Here is a 19,380-nt window from a genome sequence, read left to right as displayed (position 1 = left end):
TAGGTCTGGTTTGTAGCTTGTGAATTAGATTCCTCTGGGAACTATTTTTTCCCTTAGGAAGTGTTTATTCAGTTACTCATAACTCATAATCTCCACCCAGGGTCTCCAGTATGATAGCTAAGTGGAAGGAATGCTGACAAGCTGCCCACCTCAGCCTTGCCCTTCACCTGCTTTAGATGGTTAGCCCGCCTAGGATGGGGAGGGCCTGTTGGCCAGAAAATATGGGCTGGAGCTTCCTTTTTCCCACTTTTCCCTTTTGTCACAGGTATATGAACCACTGATTAACAATTACCTCCTCTTCTCAGGCTCAGGGAAGAATCTATGGCAAACTCAAGGAGGAGAACTTCTTTGGTCCCAAGGAGGAAGTGAAGCTGGAGACCCACATACGTGTGCCAGCATCAGCAGCTGGCCGGGTCATTGGCAAAGGTGGAAAAACGGTGAGCTGTGAGGGCCAGGTTGAAAGCCCTGGGCCTTGGTCTCCAATCTCAGCAGCTCTCTCTGGCCTCCTGTACTGCTCAATCTCAGGACTCCTGATTTGCTCATTTACTTGATTCTACTCCCCAAGCTCAGGTCCTGACTCTTCCAGGTTCTCCCTACTAGTCACCCTGGCTCCTCCCTCCAACCCCACCCATGCTCTCTTGATGGCACCCTGAGCTCCTCTCTGGCCACCCCCAGGTGAACGAGTTGCAGAATTTGACGGCAGCTGAGGTGGTAGTACCAAGAGACCAGACCCCTGATGAGAACGACCAGGTCATCGTGAAAATCATCGGACATTTCTATGCCAGTCAGGTACATATGGTGCTCCCCCATAGCGGGAGGGCTGCAGGAGCACAGGGAGCAGAGAAGCAGAGACTCCAAAGGTGGACCTTCATGACCTTGACAAGTCCTGGGGCCTCAGCCACATCTGCCTGCCTCTGGGCTAGGTTATTGCCCTCTTTCAGGTGCAGAAGTGGGATGTGTAGATGACATATTCCCTCTTATTACTCTCTAGGGAAAGTAATTTGACAAGTTTAATGTACATATATTGTATATAACATTATATATATATAACATAAAAATAACATATATAACATTATATATATATAAATAACATTATATATATATGTTCTACGTTAGTCCCTCCCTAACCCCTTTCTGCACTGGTTATGAAAGAAGATTGGTTTTGTTCATGGAATAATAACAGTACTAACACCCTGGATTGATGCATTTTTGAAATGTAGTCCCTCTGCCTTTCGCAGAATGGCTGTTCTCTCCCTGGTTTCTGCTCCTCCACCCTCCCATTCCTTTCCCAGAACTCATCATTGCTGTTCAGCACTCAGACAGGCTCCAGAGCATGGAAGAGAAGGCCAATATATCAGGTTCAAATTTTGCTGAACCTCAGCAAGGCAAGCAAACAGGTGGTTGGCAGCTAATGGTGTTTTCCTAAAGTCTTAAATCCATCAGTGTTAGAACTGGAAAGGAACTTTGGAGACTGTTGATCACAGTTCCTACAATTCATAGAGGATATCCAGATCTTAGCAGGCTTGTGGTCTGCTGGGGCTGCTAGAGCAATTGGGGCAAACTGGCTCTTGGTTTTTTGGCTTCCAGTGCCATATAGTATAGCATCAAGTATGAAGGTTTTGGAGCCAGGGAGCTTTGACCTCAAACTTCACATACATAGCCTTTCTGCTATGTGACCTTGGATAAGTAACTTTCTCTGATAACCCTTTGAGAAGTATTAATAAGAGGCTTTAGTTACATCTCAACTATATATATATATATATACACATACATACATACATACACAAAAAAAAGTATTAATAAGAGCCATAATAATAATAATGTCTAAGATTTATCGATGCCTTTGATATACCCAGCACTGTTTTATGTGGCCTATGTATATTAACTCATTTAATTCCCACAACAATTTCATTTTGTAAATGAAGCTTAAGAGGGTAAATGTGAATCTTTAATTCAGCTGTTTTTTTTTTTTAAAGAGAGTAAATGATACATCCAAAGATGCATAAAGCCAGGATATATTAATATTAAACACTGAAGCAATTTTAGCTGATCAGAATGAGAATTAAATGAAAAGCTCTGTAAAACATCAAGCCAGGGTTGATGGAGTTGGACCTCTTATTGACTTCCACATTATTTTCCCAACCTAGATCAACTTCCTCTTTTTTTTTTTTTTTTTTTTGTGACAGTGTCTCTCTCTGCCATCCAGGCTGGAGGGCAGTGGCGTGACCACAGCTCATTGCAGTCTCTACCTCCCAGGCTCAAGTGATCCTCCCACCTCAGGCCCCCCAAGTAGCTGGGACTACAGGCAGGTCCACCACGCTCAGCTAATTTTTGTATTTTTTTGTAGTGATGAGGTTTCACCGTGTGGCCCAGGCTGGTCTCAAACTCTTGGGCTCAAGCGATCTCACTGCCTCAGCCTCCCAAAGTGCTGGAATTACAGGCATGAGCCACAACGCCCAGCCTCAGCTTCCTCTTTAACCAGGAAAGGAAGCACTCATTTATGGAAAGGAGACATTCTGGTCTTCATTCTATGAAGTGAATCCCATTTTGCAGTTGATTTCCTTTATAAAACTTTATTCTTAGGGAAGAACCTTTTAAGAAGAAAATAATAAAAGATTTTGTATTTTGTCCATTTTCACAGTGAAGCTTATGTATTTATGCTTTTTGATTAACCCATATCTGGACTTTATTTTTTATTTTTATTTTTTATTTTTGCCTTTTTTTTTTGAGACGGAGTCTCGCTGTGTTGCCCAGGGTGGAGTGCAGTGGCACAATCTTAGCTCACTGCAACTTCTGCCTCCCCTGTTGTAGTGATTCTCCTGCCTCAGCCACTCAAGTAGCTGGGATTACAGGCGCACGTCCCCACGTTCGGCTAATTTTTGTATTTTTAATAAAGATGGGGTTTCACCGTGTTGGCCAGGCTGCTCTTGAACTCCTGACATCAGGTGATTCACCCACCTCAGCTCCCCAAAGTGCTAGGATTACAGGCATGAGCCACCGTGCGCCTGGCCATATCTAGACATATTATTCCTTTTCCTGGAGTATTAAAATGAAGCGTGGATTTGTGATGATGTCTTCTAAGTTATGACCCTCTACAACGGGGTCCCCAAACCCCGGGCCAAGGACTGGTACCGGGCCGCACAGCAGGAGGTGAGTGGCAGACGAGCGGGCATTACCTCTTGAGCCCCGCTTCCTGTCAGATCAGGGCGGCATTAGATTCTCACAGGAGGGCGAACCCTGTTGTGAAGTGCTCGAGGGATGCGCAGTGCATGCGAAGGATCTAGGTTGCACACTCCTTATGAGAATTTCCTGCATGCTGATTTGAGGTTTCATCCTGAAACCACTTCCCCACCCCCACCTCCATCCGTGGAAGAAAAATTGTTTTCCATGAAACCAGTTCCTGGTGCCAGAACAGTTGGGGACCACTGCTCTACAACGTGTGATGTATTTCTGCCTAGAAACTCTAGGCATTCTGTTTTGGGTTTGGTAATGTTTATCAACTTTGTCAAGTTTTAAATTCTGATGAATGGATTGATACTGTTTCTCCTTCCTTCATGTCCCCCAACCCCATCTCCTACTTAACACCTACCACGTTTGCTGTATTTTCCAGGGGATACTCAGGCTCCACTGGAGGCAAAGAAATATAAGGTCAACCCAACCCTCATCCTTCCTCTTTATCTTTCTTCTGAGTCCTGTGTGACCTGTTCTGTTTATTGCCTGTGTCTGGACCTGATGACCTGTCTTCCGTGGAAGGCTGTCTCCTTGGAGGTCCTCACACCCACCCTCTTGCCTTTTCTTGCTGCAGATGGCTCAGCGGAAGATCCGAGACATCCTGGCCCAGGTTAAGCAGCAGCATCAGAAGGGACAGAGTAACCAGGCCCAGGCACGGAGGAAGTGACCAGCCCCTCCCTGTCCCTTCGAGTCCAGGACAACAACAGGCAGAAATCGAGAGTGTGCTCTCCCCGGCAGGCCTGAGAATGAGTGGGAATCCGGGACACCTGGGCCGGGCTGTAGATCAGGTTTGCCCACTTGATTGAGAAAGATGTTCCAGTGAGGAACCCTGATCTCTCAGCCCCAAACACCCACCCAATTGGCCCAACACTGTCTGCCCCTCGGGGTGTCAGAAATTCTAGCGCAAGGCACTTTTAAACGTGGATTGTTTAAAGAAGCTCTCCAGGCCCCACCAAGAGGGTGGATCACACCTTAGTGGGAAGAAAAATAAAATTTCCTTCAGGTTTTAAAAACATGCAGAGGGGTGTTTTAATCAGTCTTAAAGGATGGTTCATTTCTTGACCTTAATGTTTTTCCAATCTTTTTCCCCCTACTTGGGTAATTGATTAAAATACCTCCATTTACTGCCTCTTTCTATATTTACACTAATTGTTTTATCTTTATTGCTACCAGAAAAAAATGCGAACGAATGCATTGCTTTGCTTACAATATTGACTCAAGGGAAAAGAACTGTCAGTATCTGTAGATTAATTTCAATCACTCCCTAACCAGTAGGTGCAATAGGGAATGAAGAAGAGGGGAAAATGGGGAGAAAGATGGTTAAGATACATAATAATCCACGTTTAAAAGGAGTGCCCTTGTGGCTGATCTATGCCAGATCACCATCTTCAAATTGGCACAACTGAAATTTCCCCACTCTGTTGGGGCTTCCCCACCACATTCACGTCCCTCTCCTGTGTAGGTTTCACGTTATGTCCAGGTGCACATAGGTGGTATTGAATGCTCAGCAGGGTAGGGGCTGACCACTGTCCCTGATTCCCATCGTTCTCAGGCGGATTTTATATTTTTTTAAAGTCTATTTTAATGATTGGATATGAGCACTGGGAAGGGGACACTTAACTCCCCTTGATAAAGTCTCAGTTCCATGGAGGACTTGAGTGGCCCCAAAGGCTGCCACGGTGCCCTCACCCCAGCCCATGTGCTCCCATAAGGGCTGGTTCCTAGAGGCAGGGGTTGTGGGCCACTCCCAGCCACGGCACTGTTTCCTTGGTGGTGGGACTTAGAACCCAACCCTGAGCTCCCGATAAAGCTAAAGTCCATCATCTGGCAAATTCAGTAAATTGGAGAGTACTTGCTTCTGTTTGTATCTGAGAGGAATTTTTAACTGACGGCTTCTGTCTCCATGAATCATCATCAGCATGATGAAAGGTGTGTCTAAAAAACAATTCAGAATACCAGCAGCATTGTACAGCAAGGGGTAAATAAGCTTAATTTATTAATTTACCAGGCTTAATAAGATCCCATGGAGTGTTTAGCCCTTGTGGGAGACAGAAGCCATCAGTTAAATGAGGTTAGGCCTCTCCTCCTAATGTACTGATTGACAATGCATATTAGCCAGGTAATGCACTTTAGCTACCCTGGACAATGCTATCAAGTGTGCTGGGAAGGGAGGAAGGCCTCTCTACATATGGAAAAGCCCATGCGTGGAGTTCCCCTCCTTTCAACATTGCAACAACAGTAACAACAGGACAACCGCAACATGTAGGCGTAGTCAGGCAATGCTGTGTGCGAAGTAAACTACCTCAAGGTATGAAGTTACCTCAGCAATTATTTTCCTTTTTGTTCCCCCCAACCCCATTAAAAAAATTTTTTTTTTGATTTTTGTTTTTTTGCGGCTTGCTGATATTTTATATAAAAAAGAAAAGCAAAGCAAAAGAGAAGCTGATAGTCTTGAATATTTTATTTTTTTAATGAAAAGAAAAAACAAGAAAGTTATGTTTCATAATTTCTTACAACATGAGCCAGTAACCCTTTAGGAACTCTCTATGGAGAACAGGCCTGGTGGGAAAGGTTTTGGGGGCTGCCCCCTTAGGAGGAGGCTTAGTGCTAAGAGGGAAGGCCCAGGTTTGAGAGAGCCCAGAGGGGCAGAGCCCAGAGCCTTGTTTGGCCCTGATCTCTGACTTCTAGAGCCCCAGCTGCTGGCCGCTGCTGGAATATCCTACCTGATAGGATTAAAAGGCCTAGCAGAGCTGGGGGCTCTCAGTGGTTAAACAATGTCCAACAACCAACCACCTGGCCCTTGGTCTCCTCCCTTTCCTCTTTTGGTTAAACAGCATCTCAGCCAGCTTTTCCCACCAGTGGTGCTGTTGAGATATTTAAAAATATTGCCTCCGTTTTATCGAGGAGATAAATAATAACTAAAAAATATACCCTTTAAAAAAACCTATATTTCTCCGTCTAAAAATATGGGAGCTGAGATTCCGTTCATGGAAGAAAGACAAGGCCACCCTCTCGCCCTCAGAGAGGTCCACCTGGTTTGTCATTGAAATGCTTTTCATTTTTTTTTTTTGTTATTGTTTCATTTCAATTCCGTCTTGCTATTCTTCTTAATCTGTATCCATAGATCCAAGGGGCAAACAGATACTAGTTAACTGCCCCCACCTCTGTCTCCCTGTCTTCTTTAGATCGGTCTGATTGATTTTAAAAGTGGACCCAAACATAGGGAATTCTTGATTTAGGGTGGCTGGTGGCAAGGAGGGGCAGGGGATATGGGGACGTGACTGGGACAGGTTCCTGCCTTATCACTTTCTCCCTAGGACATTCCCTTGTAGCCCCCAGAATTGTCTGGCCCAAATTGAATAGAAGCAGAAAAACATTTAGGGATCACATCAGGCCAGTAGAATTAAGCCTCTCCACTTGTCCCATAAAAAGGGTCTCCCAGCTTTCCATCTCTGGCTCTATGTGCTTTATCCCAAAACAAAGCAGATAACGTTCAGACGTCGGCCATTTAGTAATTTAAAGCGAATTTCCAGCAGCAAGCATGCTTTGATATCTGGTTCAGACTATCATCAGGAAGAAAAAAAAAAAATCCCACAGTACCTGAAATGTGATTGTTGCAGTGTTCGGTTTCCTTGGGGGCCTGCTCCCTTCACACCTTGAGCCCAAGTCCTTTTCCATTGTCTGATTCAGCTCCCAGAAGAGACCAGGAAGTGTGTGGCAAGGGACTGGAAAACTTCACTTGCTTGGGTTAGGCAAGGCTCCACTCATTGTTGATATTTGCCCAGCAGGAAAATCGTGTAAGTTATACCACCAGAAAGCAAAAGGAGCATGGTTTGGTGGTTAAGGTTTAGTGGGATGAAGGACCTGTCTTGGTGGGCCGGGCCCTCCTGTGCCCTGCAGGCTAGGTCTTAGGGCAACTCCTTGCCCTCCTGCTCAGCACCTCCATTTCCCCATCCTTGGTGAGATAACAAGCTATCGCGAAAAGCACTTGGGAGATTTGGATGATTTGAGAAGAGTGACTTAAAAAAAAATGCTTCTGTGCTCTAAGATATATATGTGTGTGTGTGTGCTACATATATATTTTTAAGAAAGGGCCATCTCTTTAGGATATATTTTTAAATTCTTTGAAACACATAACCAAAATGGTTTGATTCACTGACTGACTTTGAAGCTGCATCTGCCAGTTACACCCCAAATGGCTTTAATCCCCTCTCGGGTCTGGTTGCCTTTTGCAGTTGGGGTTGTGGACTCAGCTCCTGTGAGGGGTCTGGTTAGGAGAGAGCCATTTTTAAGGACAGGGAGTTTTATAGCCCTTTTCTACTTTCCTCCCCCCTCCCAGTCCTTATCAATCTTTTTTCCTTTTTCCTGACCCCCTCCTTCTGGAGGCAGTTGGGAGCTATTCTTGTTTATGCCTCACTATTGGCAGAAAAGACCCCATTTAAAACCCAGAGAACACTGGAGGGGGGATGCTCTAGTTGGTTCTGTGTCCATCTTCCTCTGTGCCAAAGACAGACAGACAGAGGCTGAGAGAGGCTGTTCCTGAATCAAAGCAATAGCCAGCTTTCGACATACACCTGGCTGTCTGAGGAGGAAGGCCTCCTGGAAACTGGGAGCTAAGGGCGAGGCCCTTCCCTTCAGAGGCTCCTGGGGGACTAGGGTGCGGTGTTTGCCAAGCCAAGGGGTAGGGAGCGGAGAAGTTGGTCCGTCGGCTCCTGGTTGCACTTTGGGGAAGGAGAGGAAGTTTGGGGCTCCAGGTAGCTCCTTGTTGTGGGACTGCTCTGTCCCCTGCCCCTACTGCAGAGATAGCACCGCCAAGTTCCCTTCAGGCCTGGCAGACGGGCAGTGAGGAGGGGCCTCAGTTAGCTCTCAAGGGTGCCTTCCCCTCCTCCCAACCCAGACATACCCTCTGCCAAACTGGGAACCAGCAGTGCTAGTAACTACCTCACAGAGCCCCAGAGGGCCTGCTTGAGCCTTCTTGCTCCACAGGAGAAGCTGGTGCCTCTAGGCAACCCCTTCCTCCCACCTCTCATCAGGGGTGGGGGTTCTCCTTTCTTTCCCCTGAAGTGTTTATGGGGAGATCCTAGTGGCTTTGCCATTCAAACCACTCGACTGTTTGCCTTTTTCTTGAAAACCAGTAGAAGGGAAACAGCACAGCCTGTCACAGTAATTGCAGGAAGATTGAAGAAAAATCCTCATCAATGCCAGGGGACATAAAAGCCATTTCCCTTCCAAATACTCGATAATTTAGATGCAGAACATTTCTCTGTATTCAGACTTAGAGTAACACCAGCTGAAAACTTCAGTTTCTTTCCTTTGGATACATAAGGCTTCTCTATTGGGGTACGGGACAGGGAGGAGGCCTCATGTCTGAAGGGTGATTTAGGGGCGAGAGCCCCAGCCCTGACCCTCGGCCCTGTGCACCGCTTTGGGGCACAGTCTGATGGCGCCTTTGCTGGCGCCTTAGTGTGGTTGACTCCGGATGGACAAAAGAAAATTTTTTTTCTTGAATGAAATAGCAGGAAGCTCCTCGGGAGCATGTGTTTTGATTAACCGCAGGTGATGGATGCTACGAGTATAAATGGATTAACTACCTCAATCCTTACAGTAAGATTGGAACTAAGGGCAGGGACTCGTGCATAAGGGTATGAATCCCAACCAGGACAAGTGAGCTGAGGCTTGTGCCACAAAAGGTTTGTCCTTGGGGAACAGGCAGGCCTGCCAGGATCCCCCCCATATCGATTGGGCTGGGAGGGCTGGCCATGAGGTCCCCACTTTCTGCTTTCCTTGCCCATGTGTCACCCCTTTGGCCTCCAGCTTGTCCCTCTCTCACTTTCTATAGCTTTGTTGGACCAGATGGTGAGGAAAGGAATGGCCTCTTCCCTTCTAGAGGGGCTGGCTGGAGTGAGACCTGGGGCTTGGCCTGGAACCCACCACATAGCCCCAAAGTCAGGAAGCCTGGGGAAGCCAGAGCTGAGACCTCTTCAACAGGGTTTCTTTGAGATCCTACACCTCCATTGGGCCCTTTTTCAGTCTTCAAGGGGGGCCCAGTTGGCTCTAGAAGGAGAAGAGGTGAAGCAGGATCCTTTGCCCTGGGGGAGTCTGAGGGCCCGGTCCTTGGACTCATTCAGGCTGTCTTTGTAGTTGGGGGAGTTCCACTGGGCGATCCCAGCCCCTCCCCACCCACCCTCTAATGGACCTCCTCATAGAAGCCCCATTTCACTTTTGTTTTATCTACCTCTTAGCAAAACAATAGATAAATTAGGTAGTGGCAACTCCACTTGCTTAGGTTAGGGGGGGAAAAAGATTTCTTTTTCCAAAGGAAAAAATATTACCTTGAGAATACTTTCCAAAAAATAAAATAAAAAACCAAAAAAAAAAAAAATTTTTTTTTAAAAGAGGGAGACATTTTCCAGTGACCACTGGATTGTTTTAATTTCCCAAGCCTTTTTTTCCCCCGTAAATAAGTTTCACTCTGGCGATTTTCTTCACTTGTTTAAGATAACGTGCTAGCTATTCTAGCAGGTAACAGCTTTCACAGTCTGCCCCTGGCTTGTCTCACCCCAGCCCCCACCCTATTCCTGCCAGTGAGTCCTTCCTGTGCTTCTCTCCCTTCTCCCCTCCCAGCCAGCTGACTTCAGTCACCCCCGTCCCCCCTCCCCCGCCAATAAGCCCCCCCAGGAATAAAGGCTTTGTTTTGGGGATGCTTAAATCTTGACTGGCACTTCCCCCGCTGTGGGGGCTGGGGAGCCACTTGTAACATTTCTGTGCAGATTTTATGTTAGCCACTGCTATGTAAAAGCACGTTCAAAATGAATTTCAGCAGATTATGTGTTACCATAATGAATAAATGTCCTCTATCACCATTTGGAGTCTCCCTTTTCTCCAGAATCTTGATCCTGGTCCCCAAAACCAGAGTGAATCAAAAGAGCTTCCTCCCCTGAGGCAAAGTGGATTTGTAAGCAGTTCTGAAACATCACTTACTCAGAAGAGGGAAAGATGTATTTTGATGAGTGCAAATCGGGAAGAGCTGGAGGCCTACTGCTTGGGACAGTTTTTTTTTTTTTTTTAATATGAATGCTACCTTATTCTGTAATTGCGGCAACTTTGAAAATTGTATTTTACTGGAAATCTGCCAGCCATCACCACCCGATTTTGATTGTATCCTTCCTCCCGTCCTTTAATCTGTTCATTGCTTTGGGGGAGGTGGGGCAGCTGGCTCACACGTTGGAGTTTGTTCTTTGATGGATGAACGAACACTCCAGTTTTCTTTCCCGTGAAGGTTGTTTCAGCCACAAACCACTTCATTTTGCTGTTTCAATTTCAATAAAAGGAAACTTATATTGAAAGACAAGTATGTCTGTGTCTCAGGGTTTTTGGGTCTGGGAGCTGAGATGCTCAGCCTCAGCATGGGAGCCCTGGTTCCCAGGGACCTGAGTCATCCAAATGCAAAGTAGGCATTTTTCTTCAGTGTACAGAAGAGTGATTTTTAAATGGTGCCCTGCTCTTAATTAGCTTTGCATATTGGGACGGGGGGCAGGTCAGGTGTTTGGAATGAGGGCTCCAGCATTAAAGAAGATGTTGGGACATCACTGCAGAGAAGTAGCTGTCCAAGAAGTGACAAGGGTGTGTCACTCTTCCTAACACTTACCCTAAGAAAAAAACATGTAAGTGACTTGTGTTTCTGGGTTTCCTGTAAAGGGAAAGGTCTATTCTGACCCTGCCCTCTCCAATTTTTTTTTTTTTCCCCCAATTTGGGTTTTTTTTTTTTTTCTTTTTGAGGGTATCACTCTGTCACCCAGGCTGGAGTGCACTGGTGTGATTTTGGCTCACTGCAACCTCCACCTCCCAGTTCAAGTGATTTCTCCTGCCTCAGCCTCCCAAGTAGCTGAGACTACAGGCATGTGTCACCATGCCTGGCTAATTTTTTTTTTTTTTTTAAGACAGTCTCGCTTTGTCACCCAGGCTGTGGAGTGCAGTGGCGCTATCTTGGCTCGCTGCAGCCTTCGCCTCCCGGGTTCAAGAGACTCTTCTGCCTCAGCCTCCCGAGTACCTGGGACTACAGGCGCCTGCCACCGTGGCTGGCTAATTTTTGTATTTTTAGTAGAGATGGGGTTTCGCCATATTGGCGAGGCTGGTCTTGAACTCCTGACCTTGTGATCCACCCGCCTTGGCCTCCTAAAGTGCTGGGATTATAGGCGTGAGCCACCGCGCCTGGCCACCTGGCTATTTTTTTTTTTTTTTTTTTTTTGTGGAATGAAGTTTTGCCATCTTGGCCAGGCTGGTCTCAAACTCCTGCCCTCAAGTGATCCACCTGTCTTGGCTTCCCAAAATGCTGGGATTACAGGTGTGAGCCACCACGCCTGGCCTAAATAAATATTTTAATAACATGATTAAGATACTCTAATTCAAATCATCAGTCTAAATATACTTCTTGCTGACTACTGAACTGATCCATTAAGATCAAGAACAAAATCCCAAAGATACTATGTAACTATATTTTTAAAGTTTGTGGGCAGGACAACACAGTAAGATACTAAATGGAAAAAAAAGAAGTATTAATATAAAAAATATAGTCATTATTTGCAATTAATACTGCATTTTCAGGAAGTCCAAAAAGTTAAAAACTTTTTTTTTTTTTTGAGATAGAGTTTTGCTGTCGTTGTGCAGGTGGGAGTGCAATGGCGCTATCTCGGCTCATCGCAACCTCTGCCTCCTTGGTTCAAGTGATTCTGCCTCAGCCTCCCAAGTAGCTGGGATTACAGGCACCCACCAATATGCCTAGCTAATTTTTGTATTTTTAGTAGAGATGGGGTTTCACCATGTTGGTCAGGCTGGTCTTGAACCCCTGACCTCAGGTGATCCACCCGCCTTGGCCTCCCAAAGTGCTGAGATTACAGGTGTGAGCCACCGTATCTGGCCCTTAATAAACTTATAATTAATACAACTTAGTAAAGGGGTCACTTAAATATAAATATCCTAAAGAAAAACAAGGCCGGGTGTAGTGGCTCACGCCTGTAATCCCAGCACTTTGGGAGGCCGAGGTGGGCGGATCACCTGAGGTAGGGAGTTCGAGACCAGCCTGACAAACATGGAGAAACCCCATCTCTACTAAAAATACAAAATTAGCCAGGCGTGGTGGTGCATGCCTGTAATCCCAGCTACTCAGGAGGCTGAGGCAGGAGAATCGCTTGAACTGGGAGGCGGAGGTTGCAGTGAGCCGAGATGCCATTGCACTCCAACTTGGGCACAAGATGGAAAATCTGTGTCAAAAAACCAAACACACACACAACAACAAAAAAAGTTTAAAATGTTACAAGTGGGTTGCTGGACGCGGTGACTCACGCCTGTAATCCCAGCACTTTGGGAGGCTGAGGCGGGCGGATCACGAGGTCAGAAGATCGACACCATCCTGGCTGACATGGTGAAACCCCGTCTCTACTAAAAACACAAAAAAATTAGCTGGGCGTGGTGGTGGGCGCCTGTAGTCCCAGCTACTTGGGAAGCTGAGGCAGGAGAATGGCGTGAACCGGAGGGCGGAGCTTGCAGTGAGCCGAGATTGCACCACCGCACTCCAGCCTGGGCGACAGAGAGAGACTACGTCTCAAAAAAAAGTTATAAGTGGGTCAGGCACAGTGGCTGACGCCTGTAATCTCAGCACTTTGGGAGGCAGAGGCAGTGGGTCATCTGAGGTCAGGAGTTTGAGACCAGCCTGGCCAACATGGTGAAACCTCATCTCTACCAAAAATGCAAAAATTAGCCAGGTGTGGTGGTGTGCGCCTGTAGTCCCAGCTACTCCGGAGTTTGAGGCAGGTGAATCACTTGAACCAGGGGGGCAGAAGTTGCAGTGAGCCAAGATCAAGCCAGTGCACTGTAGCCTAGACGACAGAGCAAGACTCCATTAAAAAAAAAAAAAGAAGAATTAGAAGACCACCGCAATGAAATCTCCTAGAATAGAAACAGAGCAGAAGAGCAAAGTAATACAAAATAGAAAAGAAGAGCTAAGAAATACAAAGGCTAGTTGTAGAAGTGCTAACATCCAGACGCTTGTGTTAAGAGAGAGAGAAATGGGGCGGGGGGGGAATACTAAAGAAAAACAATAGAGATTAATTTCTGAGAATTCAAAAACTTGTCAAACCTCAGATTGAAAGGGCCCATAGCTTGCCAAAGCTGACAGAGTTGGGAAATCTCACACCTACATATATTCTAGTGATGTTTAAGTAGATCAAAGCCAAAGAGAAAATTCTAAGAGCAAATTGCTTATAAAGAAATAAGAGGCCGGGTGCGGTGGCTCACGCCTGTAATCCCAGCGGGAGGCCGAGGCGGGTGTATCACAAGGTCAGGAGTTCGAGACCAGCCTCGCCAATATGGTGAAACCCCGTCTCTACTAAAAATACAAAAATAAGCTGGGCATGGTGGTGGGCGCCTGTAGTCCCAGCACTTTGGGAGGCTGAGGTGGGGCGGATCATGAGGTCAGGAGATCGAGACCATCCTGGATAACATGGCGAAACCCCGTCTCTACTAAAAATACAAAAAAATTAGCCAGGTGTGGTGGCACGCACCTGTAGTTCCAGCTACTTGGGAGGCCGAGGCAGGAGAATTGCTTGAACCCGGGAAGTGGAGGTTGCAGTGAGCTGAGATCGTGCTATTGCCTGAGTGACAGAGCAGCAAGACTCCGTCTCAAAGAAAAAAAAAAAGAAAAGAAAATTCTCTAATTTACCACTATCTGACATACTGTATACTTTCCTTATTTAATCTGTACTTCATTATATATTTATTTTACCTTTTGAATTTAAGTATAGCACACATACAGAAAAGTGCACAAATCATAAGTGAATTAATCAAGGAATTCGCAAACTGAAAATGTACCCCTATCACCAACACCCAGATGAAGAAAGAGGACAGCAGCAGCACCCCTGAAAGCCCCTCATGCTCATCTCTTTCCCGTCCCCACCAAAGCCACCATTCTGGCTTCTAACTTATTTACTCTCTGCCATTCCTCTAGAATCTAACCTCCATGCAGGCAGGGATCTTTGTTCTGTCTGTTCTATTTTCTAGTAGGGGAATAACTCTGCCATGGCACCATGGTGACCTTGCATGTATTCATGCAGGCAAAGGCTTGAGACACAGCCTCCCTGAGTTTTGGCAGAACGCCTTGTGATCCTCCCAGAACACGAGGGGACTGCAGGCTTGTAAAAGGCTACTATGAGGCCCACCTGCTTCTCTCTCCCAGAAGACTGTCATGAAACTGTTTTTCGTGACTCCTGGATTCTGATTACTCAGTCTGCCCCATCCCTCCCTCAGAGTAGAGCGCAGGATACCAAACCACAGAGCTGCAGCCTCAGCTTGGCTCCTCCTCAGTAGGGTGTTCCATACTTCGTGGGACAGGATCATGGGAGCAGGCACCTTTGGCTTATCCTTTTCACCACTGGTGTAAGTACTAACGTGTCAAATCTAAGAGTGACTCGTATCTTTTTTTTTCTGAGATGGGTTCTTGCTCTGTCACCTAGGCTGGAGTGCAATGGCAAGATCTCGGCTCACTGCAACCTCTGCCTCCTGGGTTCAAGCAATTCTCCTGCCTCAGCCTCCCAAGTAGGTGGGATTACAGGCACCCGCCACCACTCCCGGCTAATTTTTGTATTTTTGTAGAGACAGGGTTTCACCGTGTTGGCCAGGCTGGTCTTGAACTCCTGACCTCATGATCTGCCTGCCTCGGCCTCCCAAAGTGTTGGGATTACAGGCATCAACCACCATGCCCAGCCTCATTGTATCTTTACTGGTCAAGTCAGTCAGATCTTGGCCTTGCCTTATCTTGTACTCAGGAGTTTGATAAATTTGCCACCCAATGGTGGGGACTGTAAAGTTACAATACCCTTAAGAGACAACTTGAAGCTAAGTGTGGTGGGTCACACCTGTAATCCCAGCTACAGCAGGAGGATGGCTTGAGCTCAGGAGTTCAAGACCAGCCTGGGCAACAAATCGAGATCTTGTCTCTACTTTATAAAATTAAAAAAATAAAAAAAAGATGACTTGAGGCTTAGTGAGATAATGTAAGGGGATGATTTGTGTGCCCCAGTATCTGCTAGCATGGCCTTCACCTGAGTGGCAGGTGAGAAGGAAGGAGTAGGATCTTACCACTCTCCTACTTGTTCATGAGCTGCATGGATCCAGTTAGGGGATGGGACTTCCAGGGAGCTGGCAGCTCATGCCACCTGTTGATAAACATTGGGAGGCAGGCCAGGGTGGTGGCTTACACCTGTCATCCCTGCACTTTGAGAGGCTGAGGCAGGAAGATCACTTGAGCCCAGGAGTTCAAGGCCAGTCTGGGCACCATAGTGAGACCTTGTCTCTACAAAAATTAAAAAGATTAGGCCGGGCATGGTGGCTCACACCTGTAATCCCAGCACTTTGGGAGGCCGAGGCAGGTGGATCACGAGGTCAGGAGATCGAGACCATCCTGGCTAACATGGTGAAACCCTGACTCTACTAAAAATACAAAAAAATTAGCCGGGCGTGGTGGTGGGCGCCTGTAGTCCCAGCTACTCGGGAGGCTGAGGCAGGAGAATGGCGTGAATCTGGGAGGCAGAGCTTGCAGTGAGCCGAGATCACACCACTGCACTCCAGCCTGGGCGACAGAGCGAGACTCTGTCTCAAAAAAAAAAAAAAAAAATTAAAAAAATAAAAAAGATTAGCTGGGCATGGTAGTGCATGGCTATAGTCCCAGCTACTCAGGAGGCTGAGGTGGGGAGGATTCCTTGAGCCCAAGGGTCGAGGCTACAGCTACCATCGTGTCACTGTACTCCAGCCTGGGTGACAGAGGGAGACTCTGTCTCAAAAAATAAAATAAAATAAAATAAAATTTAAACAAAACCCCAAAAATATATTGAATCCACATTGGGAGGTCCAGCGGCTAGAGGTAGGATTGGGGCCCAGGTGTTCAAAGTGACTTGGAGGCTGAGTTAATGGTCACTTAAAACCAAAAGTAGTGCAAAGCTGTGCTCCCTGGTGCAAATTACTCTGTGTGCTTCTAGCTACTGCATAACTCCTGCAGTACCTGTGTTAAAAGTCCTTGGTCTGTGTTTCTGTAAAAAAACTGCCTAACATATTAGGCAAAAAACTTGCAGTGAAGAGGGTGGGGAAAAGGATAAAGTGACTTTGCAAATGAGACTCCAGCTCATTCACTGTAATGAACTATTGTAAAAATGTGTCATTGGTGCTGAAATGTGTTACAAGTTTGAATTGTTTTTCTTTTCTTTTTCCTGCCCCTTGCAGAGCAGGGCTATAGGCAGTGTGCCCAGAGTAGCTACATGTTTGGATTTTGAATGTGCACAAAGTGTTGGAAAATTCTTCTGCTGTCCAAAATTTTCACTCTATAATGATGTCTTGCTGACTGGCAAGTTAAAGGTCTCATTCTTAGTGGCCTTGGCTGCCTGCCAGTGGGAGCAACCCCGACCCATAAGCCCCAATGAAACTCAGGACCTCCTTGCCAAGTAAAGTATTTTAAAACAATGTAGGTGGATTTACAACATTGAATTTCTCTGGCAGTCAAGGAGAAACTTCTGTCTTTTACAAAGTAAGAAAGTCTATGTTCCTGATACAGAACTTGTAACTCAGCAAAAGTTGGCCAAAGAAGGCCTGTTTGTCTTGCTGTAATACAGGCTTTATTAGTTTCCTAAGGTGGTTGTAACAGGTTACCACAAAATGTGTGGCTGAAAACAATAGTCGTGGAGGCCAGAGGTCCAAAACCAAGGTGTCAGTAGAGTGAATTCCTTTTGGAGGCCCTAGAGGATAATCCACCCCAGGCCTCTCTCCTCGCGATCCTTGGTATTCATTGACTTGTAGACCCATCACTCCACTCCGCCTGCATCTTCACATGGCTTTCTTCCTTGTGTCTGTCTTTCTCTTATAAAGACACTCATTGTTGGATTTAGGGCCCACTCTAATCCAGGATGATCTCAACCCCAAATCTTTACCTTGATTACATCTGCAAGAACACTTAATCCAAATAAAGTGTTGGACTTATTCCAAGTCACATTCCGAGGTCCCCAGTAGGCCTATCTTTTGGGGACACCATTTAACCCATGACAGAGGTCATACTACAAGGAGCTTTGGGCCACCTGCTCCTGACAGGTTGGCAACATTGGATTTTTAACCCTTTCCTCCTGGAGGAAATAAGATCACAATGCCCTTTTGTAGAAAGATAGGTGATATCAGCAAGCCAACCAGCCAGGTACGGATCAGGACGCTTGGATGGTAGTGACCTGCATGCTGAAGCATTTCGTGACAAGGGGGACAAGTGGCACTTGCCTGTTGCCCTGAAAAAGTTAATGGTTTGCATTGGTGGTTGGACTTAGAGATAATGGGAAAAAGGCCCCATAAAGCTATGAAAAGCACATTGTGATTGTTGTTCAGGGCCCTTTAGGACTACTGGGAAAGCAAAACTGCTTCTCTCTGACCGGTAACCATGACCACAGATGAGATGCTCCCTGGTCATCAAGAGCAGTCAGTTATGCAGAGATGCAGTGAGGTCCACTTTTGCAATGAGTATGAAAGGAGGAATGTTAAAGAGAGGGTTGAGACTGGAGAGGTTGCTTCCTGGGCTATAGATTAGGAAGCCACACAGGTTGTGCTATTTGAGGAATAGAAATCACTTGGTTGCCTAATGACAAACCCCAAGCTCCAGGCCAGCCTGGCCACCTCCACCTTGCTGATGACACGAATGTGGAGGAAGAACATGTAAAGACCAATCAGGAAACCCCGTCTCTACTAAAAATACAAAAAATTAGCTGGGCCATGGTGGCACACAACTGTAATCCCAGCTAGTTGGGAGGCTGAGGCACAAGAATGACTTGAACCCTGGAGGCGGAGGTTGTAGTGAGCTGAGATCACGCCACTGCACTCCAGCCTAGGTGACAGAGCGAGGCTCTGTCTCAAACAAACAAACAAACAAAGACTAATCAAGGCTGTTGCAATCAGTGAATCTTTTTTTTTTGAAACAGAGTCTCACTGTGTCACCCAGGCTGGAGTGCAATGGCACAATCTCGGCTCACTGCAACCTCCACCTCCCAAGTTCAAGCGATTCTCCTGCCTCAGCCTCCTGAATAGCTGCGATTACAGGCACCTGCCACCAGCTCGGCTAATTTTTGTATTTTTAGTAGAGACAGGGTTTTGCCATGTTGGCCAAGCTGGTCTCGAACTCCTGAACTCAGATGATCTGCCCGCCTTGGCCCCCCAAAGTGCTGGGATTACACGTGAGCCACTGCGCCCGGCCAAGCTGGAGTTCTTTTTTTTTTTTTTTTTTTGAGACAGAGTTTCACTCTTGTTGCCCAGGCTGGAGTGCAATGGCATGACCTCAGCTCACCACAACCTCCGCCTTCTGGGTTTAAGCAATTCTCCTGCCTTAGCCTCCCGAGTAGCTGGGATTATAGGCATGCGCCACCATGCCCACCTAATTTTGTATTTTTAGTAGAGACGGGGTTTCTCCATGTTGGTCAGGCTGGTCTTGAACTCCCGACCTCAGGTGATCTGCCCGCCTCAGCCTCCCAAAGTGCTGGGATTACAGGAGTGAGCCACCATGCCTGGCCTTTTTTTTTTTTTTTTCTTAGCATATATATATATTTTTTTGAGATGGAGTCTTGCCCTGTTGCCCTGGCTGGAGTGCAGTGGTGCAATCTTGGCTCACTGCAAGCTCCGCCTCCCAGGTTCACGCCATTCTCCTGCTTCAGCCTCCTGAGTAGCTGGGACTACAGGCGCCCTCCACCACGCCTGGCTAATTTTTTGTATTTTTTAGTAGAGATGGGGTTTCACTGTGTTAGCCAGGATGGTCTCGATCTCCTGACCTCGTGATCTGCCCGCCTCGGCCTCCCAAAGTGCTGGGATTACAGGCATGAGCCACCGCGCCTGGCCTTTTTTTTTCTTAGTGTACTTTAGGTTTGCACAGTTGGTGAGTCTTTACATCTACAATGAAAACAGTGGCCTACCCAAGAGAAGTTTCCATTGTCTGAGGAGCACTCATGGGAAACAGACCCCATAGCTTTTAGGGTCTTTGTAACCCTGGGCTAGGTTTACAATGAAAACACAAGTGTCCAGATGATGACATAGTCACTCAGGGTCAGATTCACTAGTTTGTTAAAATGGCATTGTCATGGACAA

General features: G+C 46.6%; 1 protein-coding gene across 4 annotated transcripts in view; it reads left to right on the top strand.

The window, feature by feature from the left end:
* Positions 1–10,582, top strand: part of IGF2BP1 (insulin like growth factor 2 mRNA binding protein 1) — a 59,822-nt gene extending 49,240 nt beyond the window's left edge. For 3 of the 4 annotated variants that reach the window (XM_032163323.2, XM_058446101.1, XM_058446102.1), the window contains 3 exons: positions 306–437; positions 676–789; positions 3,806–4,250. In XM_032163323.2, coding sequence (XP_032019214.1) covers positions 306–437; positions 676–789; positions 3,806–3,898 — 339 coding nt within the window. In that variant the 3' untranslated portion in view covers positions 3,899–4,250. Of the gene's footprint in view, positions 1–305; positions 438–675; positions 790–3,805 lie in introns of all 4 variants that reach the window. The other variant, XM_032163322.2, reaches the window with a different exon arrangement.
* The last annotated feature ends 8,798 nt before the right edge of the window (positions 10,583–19,380 follow it).

This window comes from Hylobates moloch, unplaced genomic scaffold, assembly GCF_009828535.3.
Source record: "Hylobates moloch isolate HMO894 unplaced genomic scaffold, HMol_V3 SCAFFOLD_10, whole genome shotgun sequence".
Taxonomy (NCBI): domain Eukaryota; kingdom Metazoa; phylum Chordata; class Mammalia; order Primates; family Hylobatidae; genus Hylobates; species Hylobates moloch.
The sequence above is the reverse complement of the archived record's forward strand: the minus strand, read 5'-3'. Positions and strand labels throughout refer to the sequence as shown.